Below are 20,391 nucleotides of genomic sequence, written 5' to 3'. Positions count from 1 at the left end.
TGGATAAATACAAGAAAATAAAATCAGTACCGGTACCAAAAAAAGATGTATTCATAATGTCACGGCTGGCGGGGTGAGCCGTGTGGTGTGGAGGAAACGGAGGACCCAAAATGCAGACAGCCGATATGATGATAAGAGTGAGGGTTTAATTTACAGTGTACAAATAACAGAACTGAGGGCAGGACAGAACATAAACCTAAACTGGGTGAGCTAAATAACAAACCGGATCATACAAATGGGGTGGGAGGCAGAGAGACACAGACGAGGAACGGACACCATGAAACACAGACGAGCCGACAACGAACACAGACCGACACCCACTATAAATACACACACCAGGTAATCAGGAAATGGCACACAGGAGGGGACACAGCTGGAACTAATGGACATAACGAGACACAACCCTACAAAGTAAAACAGGAAACACACAGACTGTTTTACATAACAACACGAGGACATGAACAGAGCACCGAGGGAGACGCAGGTAGGGAAGATAAACACAACCAAACACCAACAACCAATACAAGATCAGAAATAAACTAGAAAGTGATAATCATCAACTGAAAGCGCTGGGTCACTGACCCAGGACCATGACACATAATACATGGGAAAAGACACAGGGAAACTGAGTTAACAATAAAAACGATCAAAAAATAACGATAAAAATTGATAAAAACCCTGAAAACCATAAATTTCACACCTGAGCCTCAACTCTTGCTCTTGAAATAGTATGTAAGATGAACAGATGTAATAAAATTATTAAAAGTAAGCATTCTGTAGTGAATCTGATTAGAAGAAGTGTAATGATGTTGTAAACAGAAAGTCAGTGAGATTTTAATATAAAGACAAAAATAAAAACAGTAAATACGGCACAACAAAGCTCTGTCCTTTTCTCTCCTACAGTCAGTAGCAAATAACCCAAACAACCCATGAGCTCTTATGATCTTATGATTGGTCTACATGATTTTTGAACTGATATATCTTCTTGAACCCCAATGCTCAAGAGGTATGCAATCCACAATGACTTCAAGTTCCCTTTAAGTCAATTTACTCAGTACAACACATAAGTGTGGGATATCATATCCTCGCGTGTCATGGCTGAAGAAACCTTTATTCACGCCTTTAAGGCGGATGACCTGTGATGACATATGCACAGCCCCGCCTGCACATATACCCGCTGTCATCACAGTCACCCCTCAGTTCTTACGCTCTTCACCTCACTGAGAATACCTCTGCTGATTTGGGCTAGCTAGCTGCTGCTAGTTAGCTCCGTTGTCTGCCGACTTGACGCAGTTGGAGCGCTAACTTCGACTTTTCTTGTGCAGCGTTTTGCTTTGCGCTTTGGAATGGACTCCAAACCTAAGCGAGCAAAGCAGAAATCTTTTGTCCACCCCTGTCCTCAGTGGTGCGGTTTCTGTTTGCACAACAAAGACCAGCACAATGCCTGCCCTGTCTGCCTGGGGATTGTCCATGCTAGGAGAGCATTGACGGAGCCGGAAGCCTCTGCATTTTGTCACCAGCTCTGGTGCTCAACCCTGGAAAGATGGGTGACGTTTGTGGAGAAAGTGCTAGGATGGACGGCTGTTGCAAGGCATGACACTCTCCTCTCCAACTCTGGGGCCCCGGCTTCATCCGAATCCGAAGACGGATTATATCACCCAAAAGTGATATTACTAAAACGTGGGACCAATAAATGAAATAAAATAAATTTCCATCACAATAGGTTAACCCTCTGAGCTGTGGAATTGAGTGGAGAAAGTGGAGACACTGCTTTTCCCCCTCTGTTGCCGCCCAAGAGGCACCACTTAAGTTCTGTTGAGGTTGTCAGCCCCAGGAGGCGCTGCACTTTCCTAACACCGTCTCCCAAGCAAAAACCCCTGGCACACAAAATGTCTCAAGTTGTAACTCCTGGTTCGAGTGTGTTAAATGTTCAGGTGACCACATCAAGTATTCCCGCTGTTTTTCATTGTTGTGCCCCAGGAAAGGTGCCTCCAACAAAATGTGTTAATGTACATGTTACCATGTTACAATCGACAACGCCACAGGTCATCTAGCTGGCTCCCTCAATGGCATGCTTGCGCCACCTCCCCGTGGGTGTTGCGAACCGCAGCTATGGGTTACAGGTTGCAATTCCGTTGATGATTCTCGTTTCCGCAGAATCATCAACACTACTGTTGGTAACGAGGGAGCAGTGATACTGAGGGAAGAAATAAATGCGTTATTGCAGAAAAGAGCAATATGGTCCCTGCTTCGAAGACAGAAAATGTTATTTTGTTGTTCCGAAAAAAGGGGGAGGGCTTTGTCCCATCCTCGACCTCCAAGTCTTGAACAAGTATCTATGAACGTACAAGTTCAAGATGCTAACACTCAGACAGCTTTTGAATTAAGCCGGCCCAGGTGATTGGTTTGCAACAATCGATCTAATGGATGCCTATTTTCATGTGGCTTTACATCTGAACCACAGGCAGTTCCTGAGGTTTGCATTTGAGGGCATAGCCTACGAATACCTGGTTCTGCCGTTCAGGTTGTTGCCTGTTCCTCGCATCTTTGCAAAATGTGCGGAGGCAGCGCTCGCACTCTTCAGAGAGAGAGGAACCTGCATCTTAGCCTATCTAGACAACTGGGCTCGTAGCTTGCTCCAGACAGCAAGCGGCGACACAGCTGTCACTGGTTCTGTCACACATTCAGACACTGGGTTTCTTTGTGAACTTTCAAAAGAGCTCGCCAATCCCAAGTAAGCAGATTTCGTTCCTGGAAATATGCTTGCTTTCCAGACATACACGTTTGTTGCAGCACAGATTGGCCTTGTTTCATCGCTCACTGCCCACTGTTCTTCTCCAAAATCGACCACGATGCACCCTTGGGCATGGACGGGCTGGCGCACCAATGGCCAGATGTGCTCCTGTATGCATTTCCCCTCTGGTTCTAGAGAGAGTGCGTTGGCAGTCTCTCTGATTCTAGTGGCCCCTTAGTGGCCCACAAGGTTGTGGTGTGCAGAGATAATCAGTCTGCTAGCAGCAAGTCCTTGGCAGCTTCCTCTCCGCAGGGACCTCCTCTCCCAGGCAGGAGGAGAAGTGGTTCATCCGAGCCCAGATCTGTGGCACCTATATGCTTACCTGCTGAAAGGTCAAACTTGGTTAATAGGGGCCTGCCACCTAGTGTGGTGGCAACAATTCAGAGCGTTAGGGTCTCATCCAATAGAGGCTTCAAGCAATGGTGCCAGGACCGCCACACGCTCCCATTCTGGTGCTCTATTGTGGATATTTTGACATTCCTGCAGGAGCTGCTGGATAAGGGCCTTTCATTTTCTACAATTAAGGTTTATTTAGCAGCTATCTGCTTGTCATATTGTTTTTTTACAGGGTGGCACCAGGTGCACATCCCCATGCCATATGTTTTTTTAAATGGGGTTGTCTTTGGTGCTGGAGCCCCTTTGTGGCTCCCCTTTTGAACCCATTGAGTTTGTGGATGTATAATTTCTCTCGTATAAGCTGCATTGTTTCTCGCTTTGGCTTCAGTGAAGCGAATGGGTGACCTTCATGCTCTCTCTGTGCATCCCTTCCACACACAGTTCTCTGCTGTTGGCTGCAAGGTCGTATTGCGTCCGAATGCTGCATATTTTCCCAAGATCATGCCTGCATCTTATAACTCAATGGAGCTTGAGTTGCTCCCCTTCTTTTGCAGCTGAAGAGCAGAGGAGGATGCATTGTCGTTGTCCAGTGCGTGCACTGGATTATAGAAGCTATCTCACTGGCGTACAGCACCAAGGGTCTCGCTTTGCCCCAAGGAGTGAGAGCTCCAGGGGAATGGCAACCTCATGGACTCTTTTTAAAGGTGTATTAGCTTTATTTTGATACCAAGATTGTTTACAGAGAAATACTCCATTCATTTTGGCCATGTCATTTTCGAGTAGGAAGCTCAGAAAGACCTTTGGGTAGGAACAGGTTATACAAACTGGATTTTATGATGTGTTCTGTCATCTGACTGAACTGTATACTTTGCCCCCCTCCAATTGCTTGAATAAATAATCAATTTGGTGATGAAGGCTAAACTGTGGCCATCATCTTTTAGATTGTTCATATTACAATAAAGGCAATATCTTGTGTACTTACGGGCTATACTAGCCTATAAAAATAACAGATCCATGGGACCTATTTTTGTGGCCAGTAAAGTAAAAACTTAGAAGTGCACAGATCATTAAGGAGAGAGTTACTTTTAATGGATGTGGCTGGTAATTATGCATGATGAATGGGGCTACTCAGTTAGGTGCATTACTAGAAGTAAAAGTAGAGGCACTGGCAGTTCCTTGGCAACTTTATAGGTAAAGATCCAAATACACACCATTAGCTATAATTCATAAGCTAGCTGTAAAGTGTAATTGCTTATGTTAGTGCATGGCATATGGCATGGCAATGTCACATGAAATATCAACTTTCTTTATCTCTCAGTAGTGTATTTGTTATGCATGTGGAAGAGTGTATACCTTTGGGGAGACTCAAATCAAATCAAATTAAATCTGCTGGGCTGGGTTAACTAATCAACCTAAATCACATTTGATTGTATACATCCAATTTCTCGCCTTGTCTTTCTCTTGCGTACACACACACACACACACACACACACACACACACAAACACCTATCTTTAGCATTAATAATACTGAAAAATTAGTTTGACACTGCCGCCTTGCCTTTGTATTTTGTTGTTTTCATTAAACAAGGTTGACAATCTGTTGCATGTAATGAACCCACATGACACCACAACTGAGTAACCCGTGAATGCATGGCACAAATACAGGGTAATTAGGTCAACTAATTCTGGGAAATTAATTTAATGAGACCCATCTATTCCCTTGTCTGTATCCATCCACTATCTACTGTCAGTTAATGTGGGGGGGAAAAAAAGATAAAAAATGAGTGTGATAATAGTGTGGCCTGTGTGTCACTGTGGATTAGGGTGGATCGTAGTGATGTGGCGTGGGAGGACCGTGGAAATGCAGCTGTTTGAGAACACCTAGGAATGGGCAAATAGAAGCACTGCCAGCATGCCAATTGGGTGTTATGTTTTCTGGCATTTCTGACTGAAAACTGTGTCGCAACGCTCTCTAGAAGAATATGCTACAGGTATCTTTTAATTAACCTTACTGCAGTTTATAAGAAAAACGATAAGAATCCAAAAAATAATAAATACTTCAGCTGCGTAGTGTAGGAAAGTGTCAGAGTTGCTGAAGCAACCTGGTCTATGTGAACTGTTTGTGTTCCTGACTGCAGCCATCCATATCCCAGCACAAGGGATTAAAATGATTTGCTCAGGCACGGTTTAGCCCTGCGTTGGCATTTGCAGACACCGAACTGAATTTAGGATGAAGAGAGAGTTGGCAGCTTACTACTCCGTATGCGATGGTGTCACTGTACATCCTCATATCTGGGTAGATGTTGACCAGGTACCAGCGGAAAGTTTTACACTGCAGCCTCTTCCTCAGAGCCTTCCTCTCAGACACATCGCCAATATCAATCCCTGAGTCCTGCATTAAGGAAACAGCAACACACAGGACAACTCAGAGATGCTCACGCAGAGTACCGAATTGATTACCTGTAGTTTGTAAAAAGATGACTCAAATATTGAGTGTCATTGAGGTGCATTGTGTAGCCGTTTGTTGTGCATTTGAACAGCCCCTATAAAGTTTTAATGTTTTTTCTGTTTTGACTTAAAATCCATCTTTACTAGCCAGCTGCCACTTCAAATTTCAATACCCAGAGCTTGCCTTATATTACTAGTGGTGAAAAATAACATTAGATTAAGTGTATATTTAAAAGTACAGCTTTCATTTCAGTTGTTTAAGTGAATTTCTTGGATTTAAGATTGAGTTGTTTTTTTTTTATGTGTCACCTCTAGTTTACTTAAGTCCAGGGCTTGGAAACTTCTTCCACCACTCACAGTTACCATCTGCTGCATGTTGTCCTATGCATTGCCTCTAGCACCACCAACGCCTCTCTCAATTAAGATGAAGAGGATGGAAATGTTGCTGATGTGGCTCTCCGTGGTTCAAAAACATCCACAAAAGTGAACTCAGATGGATGCAAACTTCGGATGAGCACTATGCTCATTTTGAGGCTCTCAGAGGTAAATTAACACTGATGATTTCACTGTGTAGTTAATTCATGGGGCTAAAGCTGGGGCTAAATTTCATGCTTCTTGAGTACAGGCTCTGTTAAACGCCTCATTATTGACTGAATGAATTGCCTGCAGATGTTCATCTATTCATAACATGGATTTACATATTCAAACAGATTATTCAGGACAAGAAAAAAGATTCAGCGAACAAACATTTGACTTTGCCTTTGAGGGATGCTACATTTAACATAAGATGACACAGCGTGCATATTTATTTTGATTGACCAAATCCAAGATCAAATAAAAATCTTTTTTTATGAAATCCTTGAAATTTGACACTAATACAACTGTGAAAACACGCTGAAAATGTTACGTAAGTATATGTGAGTATAGCCTCAAATGCCCCAAATAAAGAGACTGAAAAGAGTAAATCAGTAACATATTGAATAAATGACGTACAGCGCCTGTCTTTGCATTTAATTTTGTTCTTTCTGTATTATTCATTATTTCACTCCCAAGTCACACTATAATCCAGTTACTTTCTTTAATTAATCTTTTAAATTATTATTGTCAGCCTTTACAATGGATTTTCTAAATGCTAATGTCCTCATTTAAACCATTTCTTGAATCATATTAAGCATTTATTTATTCAGTGGCACGTATTTAATTCAGGCCAGTCTGTAAGTCACAAGAAAATCATTTCATTTGAGCCTTCAGGAGGTGTCAGGGGCCTCGTTCAACTAAGCATCTGTGATGGGAGGAGAGCAGCTGATAACAGATGACACTCAACCCTCAACATTTAGATTAGGTAGCTGAAGACTGGACTCAGCCTGATCACCCTGAAATTTATGGTGCTTTTCTCTGATATGATCTGTGGGTTGATTTGTGATGATGATTTGTGGGTTTGCACACCTGACTTTATAAATACTCCCTTTGGATTATGACACAAAAGGAAAACAGTCAATCACGCTGTGAGAAATGATGAACTTCTTGTTTTGATGTTATTTTTAGGGTTTTGGAAAGGAGCCATCATTCTTTGAAGACTCTTTCTGAATAGTGAATGAATGCCACTAAAGAAGAGATGTTTATTTTCCTTGTCTGCACATATCTAAAGTATCAGCAGTCCAATCGTGTGAAAAAAATCACAACAATTTCCAAGGGATTGACTTTTTTCATTGCACATTGCACTACTGACAAGCTGTAAGCTGACATTCCCCACCCTCAAATCCACGTGTGACTTGCGCTTGTTGTCATTAACATGGTCACTGACCTCCAGTGGAATATTCCAGGCCATGTAGACGTGGCTTTTAAACTCATCCATCCAAACTTCTGCAACTCTGAGGGCGTTTCGACGTACGTGCGATGTCAGGTCCTCGGTGTAGGGTTTATGAGCACGCTCTATGTGGGCGATGCGAGCACAAGGCAGGACTTCGATGCTGCCTCCACACTGCCACACCTGGATTTAAGTATTCCAAATACAAAAAAAAGTTCTGTTAGTTTTTTCACAATAACAACCCAAGCTATTGTTGTGCTGTTTGAAAGTTTATCTTGAAATATTCAATAGTATTCTTCCAGCAATTAAGTCACAAAACAGACAGATTCCCCAGAAGACTTTAAGAAAACACAGCTGCACCACAGGCTGCACAGATGTTGCTGTTACACACTCTAGGGCCTTGTACCTGATGCTCATGCTAGCAAGGAGGCCCTCTATGGAGCACTGAAAGTGTCTAAAGGACACTTTAGAAAGGGATGAGTTTCAATAAAGCTGTACTGTGCTGCCAGAACTGACAATATACAGGAAACCTTTTTTTCTGTGAAGACCTGTGACCCATTTTCTGTTGTTTTTTTTACACTCACAGGCCACCTTATCTCATTAAAAATGCCAGTATAATCAGCCAATGACAACCCAGAAGCTTAATGTATTTAGGCATGTAGACATGGTCGAGACGATCTGCTGAAGTTCAAAGTGGGCATCAGAATGGGGAAGAAAGTTAATTTGAGGAACTTTGAACATGGCATCGCTGTTGGTGCCAGATACGCTGGACTGAGCATTTCAGAAACTGTTGATCCATTAAAATTTCTCACACACGACCATCTCTAGGGTTCATAGAGAAAATATACAGAAAGCAGCAGTTCTCTGAGTGCAGATGCCTTGCTGATGCCAGAGATTCGAGGAAAATGGCCACACTGCTTTAAGCTGATAGGAAGCCAACAAAAACTCATTAGGCAGAAAATCATGTCTGCTGCAGAAGACCACACCAGTTCACCAGGGGCGATCGTGGCTCAAGAGTTGGCAGTTTGTCTTGTAATCGGAAGGTTGCCGGTTTGCGCCCCGGCTCCGACAGTCTCAGTCGTTGTGTCCTCATATAATGAAGACCTCTGGGAGACTCAATGCCCTAGGGCAAGACACTTCACCCGTTGCCTACTGGTGGTGGTCAGAGGGCCCGGTGGCGCCAGTGTCGGGCAGCCTCGCCTCTGTCAGTGCACCCCAGGGCAGCTGTGGCTACAATGTAGCTTACCATCAACTGAATGTTGTGTAAAGTGCTTTGGGGTCCTTAGGAACTAGTAAAGCGCTATACAAAAATACAGGCCATACAGGCCATTTCATACAGACTAGATAAACGTTGTTTTGGGTGATGAATCTCAATTTCTGCTGCGACATGATGATGGCAGAGTCAGAATTTGTTCTGAACAACAAGAAATTATGGATCCTGGTGGTTTCACGGCGTGGTGCATGTTTTCTTGGTACACTTTGGGCCCCTGGTACCAACTGAGCATTGTTCCTCCCATCCAGCAACTGTTTGATGCTATCATGTCAAGAATCTCTGAGGAACATTTTGAGCACATTGCTGACTCTGTTTTACAAAGAAAAGGGAGTTTCCTTCTTAGCTCTCTTCTGATGTTTACATCATACCTGAAAAGTCAGACTGTTACTCAAGTGCGAGAACAGTTTTGGAAACTTCACAGTCAGTGCAGTGGGCCATGATGTCATTGAGACTGCATAAAGCACGTAGTGGCTAACAAGCACAGGGCCTTCATTATTTCTGCTGCCTGCTGTATCCTTGACTGTGAAGAGGGAGTGCCCGTGGTGGAGAATGTGGATAGTCCTAGCGCCCAGGAGGAAAAGCTTGACTCTTTGACTCTAAAAGCTAGTGGCACTAAGTCCTCATATAATGAAGACCTCTGGGAGACTCAATGCCCTGTTGCAGGACTTTCTAAAAACTTTTCCCAACTGTAATAATCCCATCCAAGAAAATGGAGACCGTTAATGAACTCAGAATGCTGACTGAAGGGAAGTTTTGCTAAATACAATACATTTGTATAATGACAAACACTTCTTAATGGATTTCTGTTTTGGGAAAAACTTTTTAATCGACACGAAATGACACGTAAAATGGTTGGTTTGGTGACTGCGGTTATTATAAAACACACTTGATTTATATTAACATTTACAATTTCCCCATATTCTTCAACAACCCAACCAGAAATATGAACAATTTTAATTTTAATTTAATTAGTGCATTAGTACATCAAAAAGATTATGAATTTCAGAGTAAGAAAAAAGAAACTTTGAGTGGAATGAAATGAGACTTCAATCTTGGAGGGATATGAATTAGAAAATAAATTGGGCTGTACAGTTCTGCTGATTGCTATCTGAAGAATGTGAATGGCCTCTCAAATCATCCAAAGACTTCAACAAAGCAATGAAGATGTGTTCTTCTGCGTACATGCTCACATTTGTGTGGGTTTGTCACAGGAGATGTCACTAACAGAGCCTGTGGAGGATGCTAAGAAATCACTTAAATGTGTTGAACTCAGCATTATCTCAGAACACCCAATGCTTCAGTGTGAATAAGCTTTAAATGATCACACTGTGCTCTTATGTGAGGACCAAATAGCACAGCTGACATCCTTCCTGTTATTTTCATCATTTTCATCAACCCGAAGAAAGAACAAACATAAGCTGTGGCATACACTCTGGATAGAATTGGGGTAAAATTGACACAATTTCTGCAGATGAGTTAAATCGTCAAGCAAATCTGGTCATGCATTTACTTGTCAGTGTTGTTCTTTATTTTCTCTTAAAAAAGAAATCAAATTCAAAACAAGGAATTCAAATTCATGGTTGGTAATGAGCTGACGATTATGTATATGATAATGAATTTAATAGTTCCTTGGTGAAAGCAGCTGGAAAGCAGCTGATCACACACCTACCCACAAGTTCAAATTCAAATTCAAATTTTATTTGTCACACACACAACCATACACAGTATGACATGAGATGAAATGCTTGTAGCTGTCATGGTCCCTGTGCCCCACTGGTCGACCCTCTATTAGGCAATATGTTTGTGGTTTGTTTGCTCTCTCTCGCTCTCGCCGCAGCGACGCTCATTGCGGGCTCCCGCTGCTGGCCCACACACCTGCTCTCATCACCGCACCGGCCACTGATCCCAGCTGATTACTGCACTACTGTGGCGAGTCTGCACTAGTCCTCGCTGGATCGTTGAGCTATCAGCGTCAGTCAAACTTGTGTATCTGCCAACCTGTATCTTGAAAGCCCTTTTGTTATTATCCCGCTAACCCGACCTTTTGTGTTTAGATCATTTTTAGAACCGGATTCTGAGAGGAGTGACTGAGGAGGAGCTTTTGTACAGAAAGTGTGGAGCACCTTTTCCCCTAACCCTGTTTCCCACGGACCCTGGCGACCCGGACCTGTTTCCCCTGCACGTTGTATATAGCCACTTGGTGATTGTGTTCACTGTGAAAAAAACGCACTGTTCTTCGCTTAAAGGAATACCCTGGCCTGCGCCTGAGTCTCTTTCGGAAACCATATCAGTAGCTGTGCAATGCAATGCCTGACCATTAAATGACAGTGGTTTTACAATTTACAGGTTATACAAAATTTACAGATTTAACTTAGAAATTTACAGTACAAAATGTGCAAATAGTAGAAAGAGATTATAAATTATAGTTCAGGCCACAAAACCCCCTAAGGATCACCTTAGTTTATTTATTGTGTATTTTAAGGTGCAGATTAGGTTTAGCAGATTTCCACAAGTAATACCAAGTCACTGGTTCATGTGGTTGTTAACGCCTGAAAAGAAACTGCTCAGTTGTAGCAGCTGTTGCTCAATTCTTCTGTGTCCCAGAAGAAAACTAAAACACCAGATTAAAGACTAATATTCTTATTCATGCAGTTTCCAAAAGCAGATCAGCGGCATAACTTTTTCTTTCAAAGCTTAAAATCCAGTCAAGTGCACATATGCAAACAGATTAGCACACTAATACAAAAACAAACAAACAAACAAACAAACAAAAAAGAAACTGACCAGAATTTTAAATCCTTTGTATTTTGCTGTTTTAATTTGTGTGTTTATTATGTCTTGAGCTGAGCAAATGAGCAAATAGGTGGATTTTAGGTCCCTGAAAGCTCTTATGTGTCAGATATACTTAATAACAGCTAAAATAACCAAGTTATAGAATTAATAAACTAGTGTTAAATATTATATTGGATAGCAACCACTTACAAAAGTGATATATTTGTAGAGTTTATCTATCTACAACAACAAAAGGCAGCAAATGCACAGTTTGCATCTGTGACCAAGCAAATGCCAACACCGGAATGATAAAATGCTGAAAATCATTAACAATCTTAGCAGGCCAGCATGTTAACGTTTCCAAATTAGACTGTAACCCAAAGGTCAGCAGAGTCTGACTATTTGTTTTTGGATATATTTGTTTACAAATAAACAACAAACTGAAATGTTTACCATTATTGTTATGAATGTTTGAATGTCATGATGTGGAGCTCAGTGATATCTGTTGAGATATCTTTAATACAATTAATTGAAATTCAACAAACAGTTGTTAGTTACTTTGGTCTGAGTTCAAATTGTGGACTGGTCAGCTGGTAAAAGTTAAGATATCACTGGATAACATATTACTTTGGTGGCAGTTTCAATATTGCACCGATTTTTCAGCTTAAACAACTCTGCTAGGACTTTAGATAAAACATAATCAGTTAGGGCTTCTATGCAGCAGCTTTCTCCATTGTTTAGTGTCAACTTTCTTTTCTGACAATAATAATAAAAAAAAAATTGCCTTTGTTAAAGCCGTGCAGTTAACCACTAATTTCCAGCAGCCTGTTTCTAAATTCATTTCAAGAAACAGGCCATTACTGTCAGGACAGAAGTCTGAGCCTACCATTATTATGCATGCCTATATTGTTATTCTTTTCAAAATACAAAGCCTTACACGGTTACCCTTCCCCTTGAATGATCAAACCCACCACCTAATTTGCATGTTCATTCATACAATCTGTTTTCCAGTGTGTCGCCAAAGCAAAAAGCACAGCTATGCAGCTACTGCAGCAAACACTTACACCACACTTTACTCCGAGGAGTTGGCACAATGTTGGATGAGAAACTGCTCTCAGTCTCCATGCTGTCAAACAGGAGTTTTATAAACCTAATCGCGACACTTAATTGGGCCTTGTCATTACGGGTGGCGGGACTGTTCACCCACACGGTGATACAAATAAATCACTACTTCACCATTTACAGTCCATGAGCCTACTTTGTGTTATTAAGAGTCAGGTCCTCACTCTTCCAAGTCTCCCTGACTCCTGATGATAGAACAATCTCAGGCAGAGCTGCACAACCTCTGCCTTTTCTTGTAAGCTTAAAACCTCCTCAAGAAATAACTCACGTCACCCGCTCAAACCCCTTCCTTCCAGATCCTCTTGCAAATATACTCATGTTTAAATATCCTCTTCCTCACCATCTAAGTGCTCTTCCTCTTAATTTCTTTTTGTAGAACTTTTCAGCCAGAGAGCCTGTCTCACATTACAGCTGTGTTTGCTTAGATCTATTACCAGGGCACCATCAGTCTGAGCCTAAGCTAATGTTACTGCTGCCCTCATCATAATTTGCTTTGGATAAGAGCAAGAGCTAAATACCTTTAATGTAAATGTAATGTGAGTGGAAGTGCTTCATTCATTTTTCTGTGTAGTGGTGCCACTTACCAAACAGATTGTGCAGTGGTTTAAAGTGGATTTTGATGAGAGTAGCCACAAGGTTACTTTGCAAATATCTTTGAGGATATGAAGCATACTGGCAAAAAGCTTTATGGTGCAACCAAAGTCCTAATCAGATTACATATATGCAGGCTTATCTACCTAATCATTTCATGAACTTTTGTTAACTTCTGGTTTGTACATAGTTTGCAGCTTTAGAGTGTCAAATATTCACTTCCTGCAGGCTTAAAAGGCAGCATGTAAAATGTTTGTGTTTTTCTTCTTCACTGAGAACAGCAGCTACTTGAAGTTGTGTTCGTAACAACTGATTTCAGCATTTTCACAGGCAAAAAGATGAAGATGCACATGAAACACCTCAAAGCACTTTTTTGGCATGAAGTATTTCTCTGCTTCCAAGTATACTCAGGATATCAGAATAGTTAGTCTTTGTTACTCCATGTTTAACTGAAAGATAAACACATTTTACGTTAATGTTATGCATAATTTAAAAAAAAAAATCTGAAATCTGCTCTTAAATCACACACACTATAAATCAATCAATCTATGAATACCTTGTTTCTAGCTGGGAAGACTTGGAGTTCATAAGTTCATGTATCAGTTTTGCTATAGCTGCATCCTGGAGGTGTGCAAATGAAATGGGGTGCGTTTTCGTATTAAATACCATGCCCTTTAATAAAAGCTGGCATGCATTTAAATGCCAATAGATGTAAAACTATGATATATATCTATCTTTGAATAGATTTTCAGCAGGATACCGCAGGGAAAGTTCTAGAGCTAATTTTTGCCATTTGCACTTAAAAGAAAACAGCAACTGAATGGAAAATGGTGTGTACATTGGACTCTTGCTTATGCAAATGAGTGAATTGTCCTATATAATGACACAGCTGATGTAATTCTGACACGAACACCTTGATGTGACAGCTTGTTTATGACTGAAATGATGCTTCTGAAGCACCATAAAGTCCTGTGATTTTATATATGCTACTTTAGGAATTCTATTTTTTTCACTTGAGGCTTGTCTGCATATCTGAAGGTATCTGCTTTCATCTCCCTGCACGACCTCTCCTGTCCCTCCAGAAACCTTAACTGGCTTTTAAATAAACTCCCTAATATTTCCCACTGCATTAATTTCACATTTCCTCAGTATTTTGTGATAATAAAACCCTTCACATCAAAGCGCAGACTTACTTTAAAGGTAAAGCTTGACTTCCTCTTTTCCTGCCCAGAGCGCAGAGTTAAAGCAGTGCAGACAATTGGTGTAGAGTTTCCACTAAACGTGTATCAGCTTGCACTCTTTGTTGTTTGAAAAGCAAAACACATTTCCCTGTCCTTACCGCAGAAATGCTGAACCATTTGCAGACAATCCTAAACACACCAGGTATTAAGTAAGTATTTCTAATTGACCAAATCAGTCTTATTATGTGTTTGTGTATGGCACAATAAAGAAAAGATTATGTTAATTTAAGCCAGGTTCAGACACTCACTTCATTATGTTAATGTGTTTCTCATGTTGGTTTTGAATTTGAATAAAAGTCACAGGTATAAAACTCAAAAACAGTCATAATAATGGTTTCCTTAAATGATAAATATTATGTAAAACTCATATCTGAAGCAAATTAGACTTTAATTTGGGCTTGACCAAAAATTTCAGTGGAGTTTAACTTGGATCACTCAGAAGAGAAGCATCTCCATCATTTTACCTTAGACTGAAATTTTACTGCTCGTTGAATTAAAGAGTCAAAATCCATGTTCAGATGTAGTGATGCATATAAATGTTTCTCAGGAGTTTTAAACTCTGTACAGTCTAACAGGTGTTTAATTTATGTGAGAACGGCAGAATTGTAGCCAAAACAAGTACATCTTCAACGATTTCGCTGCCTGTTCTCAGTCGTGAGAACTGCAAAACCTCACAAGGTGGTGTCGCATTAAGCTATCCTCTGAATAACTGTAAAATTAATCAGCACCTTTTTCCATTCCCGGAATATCTCCTACAGCAAACTTACTAATGGACGTGGATATGCTAATGCCGTCAGAGTGTAGGCGATAAAACGAGCAACTAAATTCTATATTCTACCTAATAAATGGTGACACTGAAGAGAAAATTATTAGGGGATCTTCCAGCGTTGATTAGTGTAGTGAGAAGAGGGTGTGAAGGTCCCTCTTGCTCACTGTGGTCATTAATTAAAGCTCAGAGATAAACAGTCAGTCAAATACAACATAAGTTTTAAAACCCACTCATACAGCGTGTGGGGACAACATCATTTATTCTCAGTGCTATCAGTCCCTGTCGCACACTGCGTGCAAAATATTGTTAAACTATGAGAACTAGTGCATCAGCAAGTGTTCTTTGAGATTTGCATATTTAGTACAGAATGGCTAATATACAAAATACACATGTACTCATGCCTGCATGAATCCCATGCCTGAATATTGTCAGTTAGCTAAAGCTGGAGAAATAGACTTTTATTAAATTTTTAGTGTCTTATAGAGACCTAGAATCCTGCACTTCATATGAGCATTGTTTGATATATTCTAGAAAGCGTAGAACCTAAATATTTTAGTTTTTATTATGCCAAACAAGCAAATCTTACTTTCATTGTTATACTGTAATATTTCTAAAATACTTTCTGACATTTTTAAGGACATCTGATCGACTTATTAAACATGTTATTGACTTGACAATGGCTAGAAAAATAATAGTATCTACACTGCTCTATAGATGTTTTAAGCACAGTGGGAAATATAAAGAACTGTCCTGCAGCAGTTGGTACGGGTCCTTCTGGGATTACACTAAGAGACCGAAGACATGGAGACAGTCTAAATCCACTGGAGAACTGTGGCAAGATCCCCAAGATGCTCAGAACAACTTACTGCCAAGCACATTGAAAAACTTTGCACAAGTCTACCTAAGAGAAATAGTGATATTTTAAAGGTACACCTACTTTTTCTTTTTTCATTTGCAGACTACAAACATGCCAACTTTAAATGTGCATCCATCATGTTGTCTACTCAAGATTTCTTTTTCTTTTTTTGACCCTAACTCAGGTCTGAATGTTGCCCTTGAAAAAAAACCTTCATAAAGCTAATAAGGAATAAATGCATATAAATGCAACTTCTTAGGAGACAGGGATGAAGTAATTCATACAGGCGGCATGTGAAGATTCTGAATTATTAATGAAAACATCCTGTTTTATGTTACAGAAGGGAACGGGAGATTAACAGATGGATTGGTGCAGCGGCCACAGTGATGCGAATGCGGTCTGTTGTGGTGAAGAGATAGCTGAGTGTAAAAGTGAAGCTCTCAATTTGCCGGTCGATCTACGCCCCTACCGTCACCTATGGTCACGAGCTGTAGGTAGTGACCGAAAGAATGAGATCGCTAATACAAGCTGCGGAAATGGGCTTCCTCCGAAGGGTGGCTGGCCTCTCCCTTAGAGATAGGGTGAGAAGTTTGGCCATTCGGGAGGGGCTCAGAGTAGAGCCGCTGCTCCTCCACATCAAAAGGAGTCAGTTGAGGTGGTTCGGGCATCTGACAAGAATGCCTCCTGGGCGCCTCCTGGGTGAGGTTTTCCGGGCATGTCCCAGAGGGAAGAGGCCCCGGGCAGACCCAGGACACGCTGAAGAGATTATATCTCTTGGCTGGCCTGGGAACGCCTTAATTTTCCCCCAGACAAGCTGGAGGAGGTGGCTGGGGAGAGGGAGGTCTGGGCTTCTCTGCTTGGGCTGCTGCCCCCGCGACCCGGCCCCGGATAAGCGGAAGAAAATGGATGAATGGATGGATGTTTCCTTTACTTAAGAATGGCTTATTGAGAACCACCACTGTGTTGAGAACATTTCTGATGAGCAGTAGATCAACCAAAGGGTCAGATGTATCAGTCGGGTCTTGTATGTTTTTTGCTGGATTTTTTTTCTAGTTCTTAGGGGCAGAACCTTCAGATACTATTCAGGTTTTATTTTTAGGAAACATGTTCTTTGGTCTTTAAGGACATACGCCACACAATTCTGAGATATACCAAGTTTTCAGTTTATAGCTCTTTGGCAGTCATGTTGCTGGTGCAAAAATACTATTTTATTCCTGTCAGACAGCTTTATTTGGCAACCTAAAGAAATGGGAAAATATTAGGAGATTTTGCAACAGGCTGATGGTAACAAGTGCCTAAAGATGCGATTAAAAATTATATAGGTAGACACTACACTGGTTCATCTGTTAAATCAAGTGTCTTCTTTATATTCTTAATTAAATCATAGTCATTGTTTAGTGGCTTCGTGACCAACCAAACAAACCAAAAATACGGAAAGAAACAAACATGAATACAGCATTACTCTAAAAAAGTACAAGGACTGGGTGGAAAATGAGGGAAAACCAAGGCCAATGTCTCAAAAGAAAAACCCCTGAAAGACCTTCAGAAAGCTTGATGAACTATTGCTCAAGACCACTCTATAAAAATTACCTTAAAAGGTCCTTGGAAGCAAAACTGAGAGGAATAAGGGATGACTCAAGACTTTTTCACAGTACTTTAAATCTCTTTGTCTGAGTCCTCACAGAAGAAAATAGTGTTTTTCTTTAAAATGTTGCTGTAGACTTATTTTACCTCCAGAAACAACACTAGAAAGAATTTAATTCAGCAGTCTGTATTATGAGTATCTCCTGGTGTGTTGGCACTGGGAAATTCCCAATACTCAGAGGTGCTTTTACAAAATAAAAGCCTGCAGTCTGAACCCTGATGAGCACAGTTATTCTGTATAGAGTCGATACCGAATCCTTCATTTTTTTTTTCTTTAAATCCAAGTAGTTTTCTTCTCACTCAAAATTTTATACAGACATTTTGGTGCACTGGGTGAAGGTTTTAACATAATAATCAAGCACATTTATCTTCACAGTGATATAGCTGTTGTAATGCCAAAAGCCAAGAACAGAGTGAAGCTCCTAGAGCAAACGTAGCTAAGAGTGCTTATACTTAAATCTAACATTTTTCTTAGGAAAAAGGAAACCAGCAATGTTTTTTGGTAAGTGAAAATGAATGATGCGAAACACTAATAACAATTTCAGTATAAAAATTAAACCCAGTGAGAGTAGTATGGTCTTATAATGTTACTCCTACTGCAATGACTTTAAATGGGCAGGCCAAAGTAGAGAAGCCAGTCTAAGTTATGTGAACAGACTGGTATTTGTTGGGAGTCATTGAAGTTAATTCTGTTAATATGGCTCCGATTAAAACAGCGTTTCTGCATTTGTCTCAGTACACTATAAAACTATTTTAATGTTACAAGTGTCCAGCTTACTGCAAACCACTGCCATTTATGGGATTTAACTCTGGCTCATATAGCATTACCGTATAACAAGGATCATTGTATCCATGAAACTGCAACATTTCTCATTTTTATACAAGACGGCTGCGATGCTGTTCCCATTACCCCTGTTAGAGAAAAGACTTGCTCATTGATTGTCCTGTTGGTCTGAGATTACGCAGTGGGATTCAATAGATTTTCAGCAGAACAGGGGTCATGGAACTCAATCAGCGCTGTCTTACAATTACAGACTCGGTCATTATATTACAATGTTTTGTTATTCATTCGTGTATGATTACAGAGCTAAATCTTTTTAAAATTTTATATGGTGGAGAACTTCAAAACAGCATTATGCAGTGTGAATACTGAACACAAAATTGAGCTGGTAATTTATTCACAGGTACTGCTAATGTGAATGTGGCTTTTGTTTCAGATTCACTCACCTGCAATTGATACCCAAAATATTGAGATTAAGACTAAAATAATGACATATGGGAAACATTTTGCGAATGTGAATGCGTTTTGCAAGACACAAAGCTTGTATATTCATACACATTATTAGATACACCCTGCTAGTTCTGGGTTAGACCGTCTTTTGCCTCCAGAACTGCCCTAATTCTTATTGCTGGAATCATTCCATATTGACATGATAGCATCACACATTTGCTGCAGATCTCAGTTGCATGTGTTATCTTCTGCAGCTGAAGCCCATGTCCTTCAGCGTTCAACATTTTGTTCACTCAGAGATGCTCTTCTGCATACCTTTGTTCTAACAAGTGCTTATTTGAATTACTGTTGCCACTCCCTGGATATTTTCTTTTTCTGACCATTCTCTGCAAACCGTAGCGCTGGGTCAGGATCAGTACTTTGTGAAATAGTCAAACCATCATCTGGTACCCACAACCACAACACATCTTAAATCTTTCTCTCCTATTCAGCTGGTAATCTTGAGCATGTCTACAGGTGTGCCCAGTAGTGACATCGTGGTGGGGGCGGCATCATGGCATGGGCAAAAAAAGTTGCTCGCACCCATGCTGCCCCGCCATCATGACAGCGCATTTTGGGGATTGCAGGAGAGTTTGCCCAGGGCACCAAACAGGCCAGGACCACCCCTGGGCCTAATAATGCCTAATAATGTGGCTGCCCATATGGAAAAGATATATATAAATCTTATAAAGTTTGTATCTGTCTTGTGTGAAACTTGTATGAAAAGCATACAAGAGTGAAAACAGATATAAGATTCCTTGAAAAATTATATAAATGAAACTTGTATGTTTTGGATAGTTACTAAAACAATATATGAAAGTAATGAGAAAGTGGCCACTTTCATGAGTAAATCATATAAGCCTTATATGATTCACCATATGAAGTAAGCCAAATCTTATGCAAGTCTTTTATAAGTTTTTTCTATTTCTTTTCCATATGGGTGATGAGAATATATTTAAATTTAAATATACATTGCGTGACATTGCTGTTTGATTTGTATATGCTGAATCTAAATAACTAATTTGCTGTATTGGAATACTTAAACTTACTATATGTGTTGTACCTCATGTCTATTACATGTGCAGCACATAAAGTATTTCTTCAACAGATACATAACAAAAAACCCTGATGCTTGGTAACTGATCAAACTGCAAGTTTGATTAAATGACAACTATCATTTTAAACATTATCACAGAAAAATAGTTCAGTTTGATAACTGGCCTTAATATTTTGTTTAGATAGAGTTTGATTGATTCGACGTCCTATTTATGTGTTTTACATTGTTTTGTTTTTTTTAAAGCTCAAACCAATTTACACTTTTTTTTTTATAGCGAATTAAATTGCTTGGTGACTATTTGGCTGAAATCTACTGTGTAAATCATTATGATGACAGTAATGATGCTTTATTGCCACTTCCATAAATACTGTGCACAAAGGCTGCTGCATAATTGTTTTTCATAGCCCTCA

At 40.3% G+C, this 20,391-nt stretch overlaps 1 protein-coding gene across 1 annotated transcript in view; it reads right to left on the bottom strand.

Annotated features, from left to right (window-relative positions):
* Positions 1 to 20,391, bottom strand: part of galnt18b (UDP-N-acetyl-alpha-D-galactosamine:polypeptide N-acetylgalactosaminyltransferase 18b) — an 87,163-nt gene that overhangs the window by 14,530 nt on the left and 52,242 nt on the right. The window contains exons 7-8 of the mRNA XM_006780163.3: positions 7,384 to 7,569; positions 5,386 to 5,523 (exon numbers count right to left, since the gene is read on the bottom strand). Coding sequence (XP_006780226.2) covers positions 5,386 to 5,523; positions 7,384 to 7,569 — 324 coding nt within the window. The remainder of the gene's footprint in view (positions 1 to 5,385; positions 5,524 to 7,383; positions 7,570 to 20,391) is intronic.

The sequence above is a fragment of the Neolamprologus brichardi genome, chromosome 1 (genome assembly GCF_056152115.1).
Source record: "Neolamprologus brichardi isolate AB-2024 chromosome 1, ASM5615211v1, whole genome shotgun sequence".
NCBI classification, from domain to species: Eukaryota; Metazoa; Chordata; class Actinopteri; order Cichliformes; family Cichlidae; genus Neolamprologus; species Neolamprologus brichardi.
This window is presented reverse-complemented; position numbering and strand designations above follow the sequence as displayed.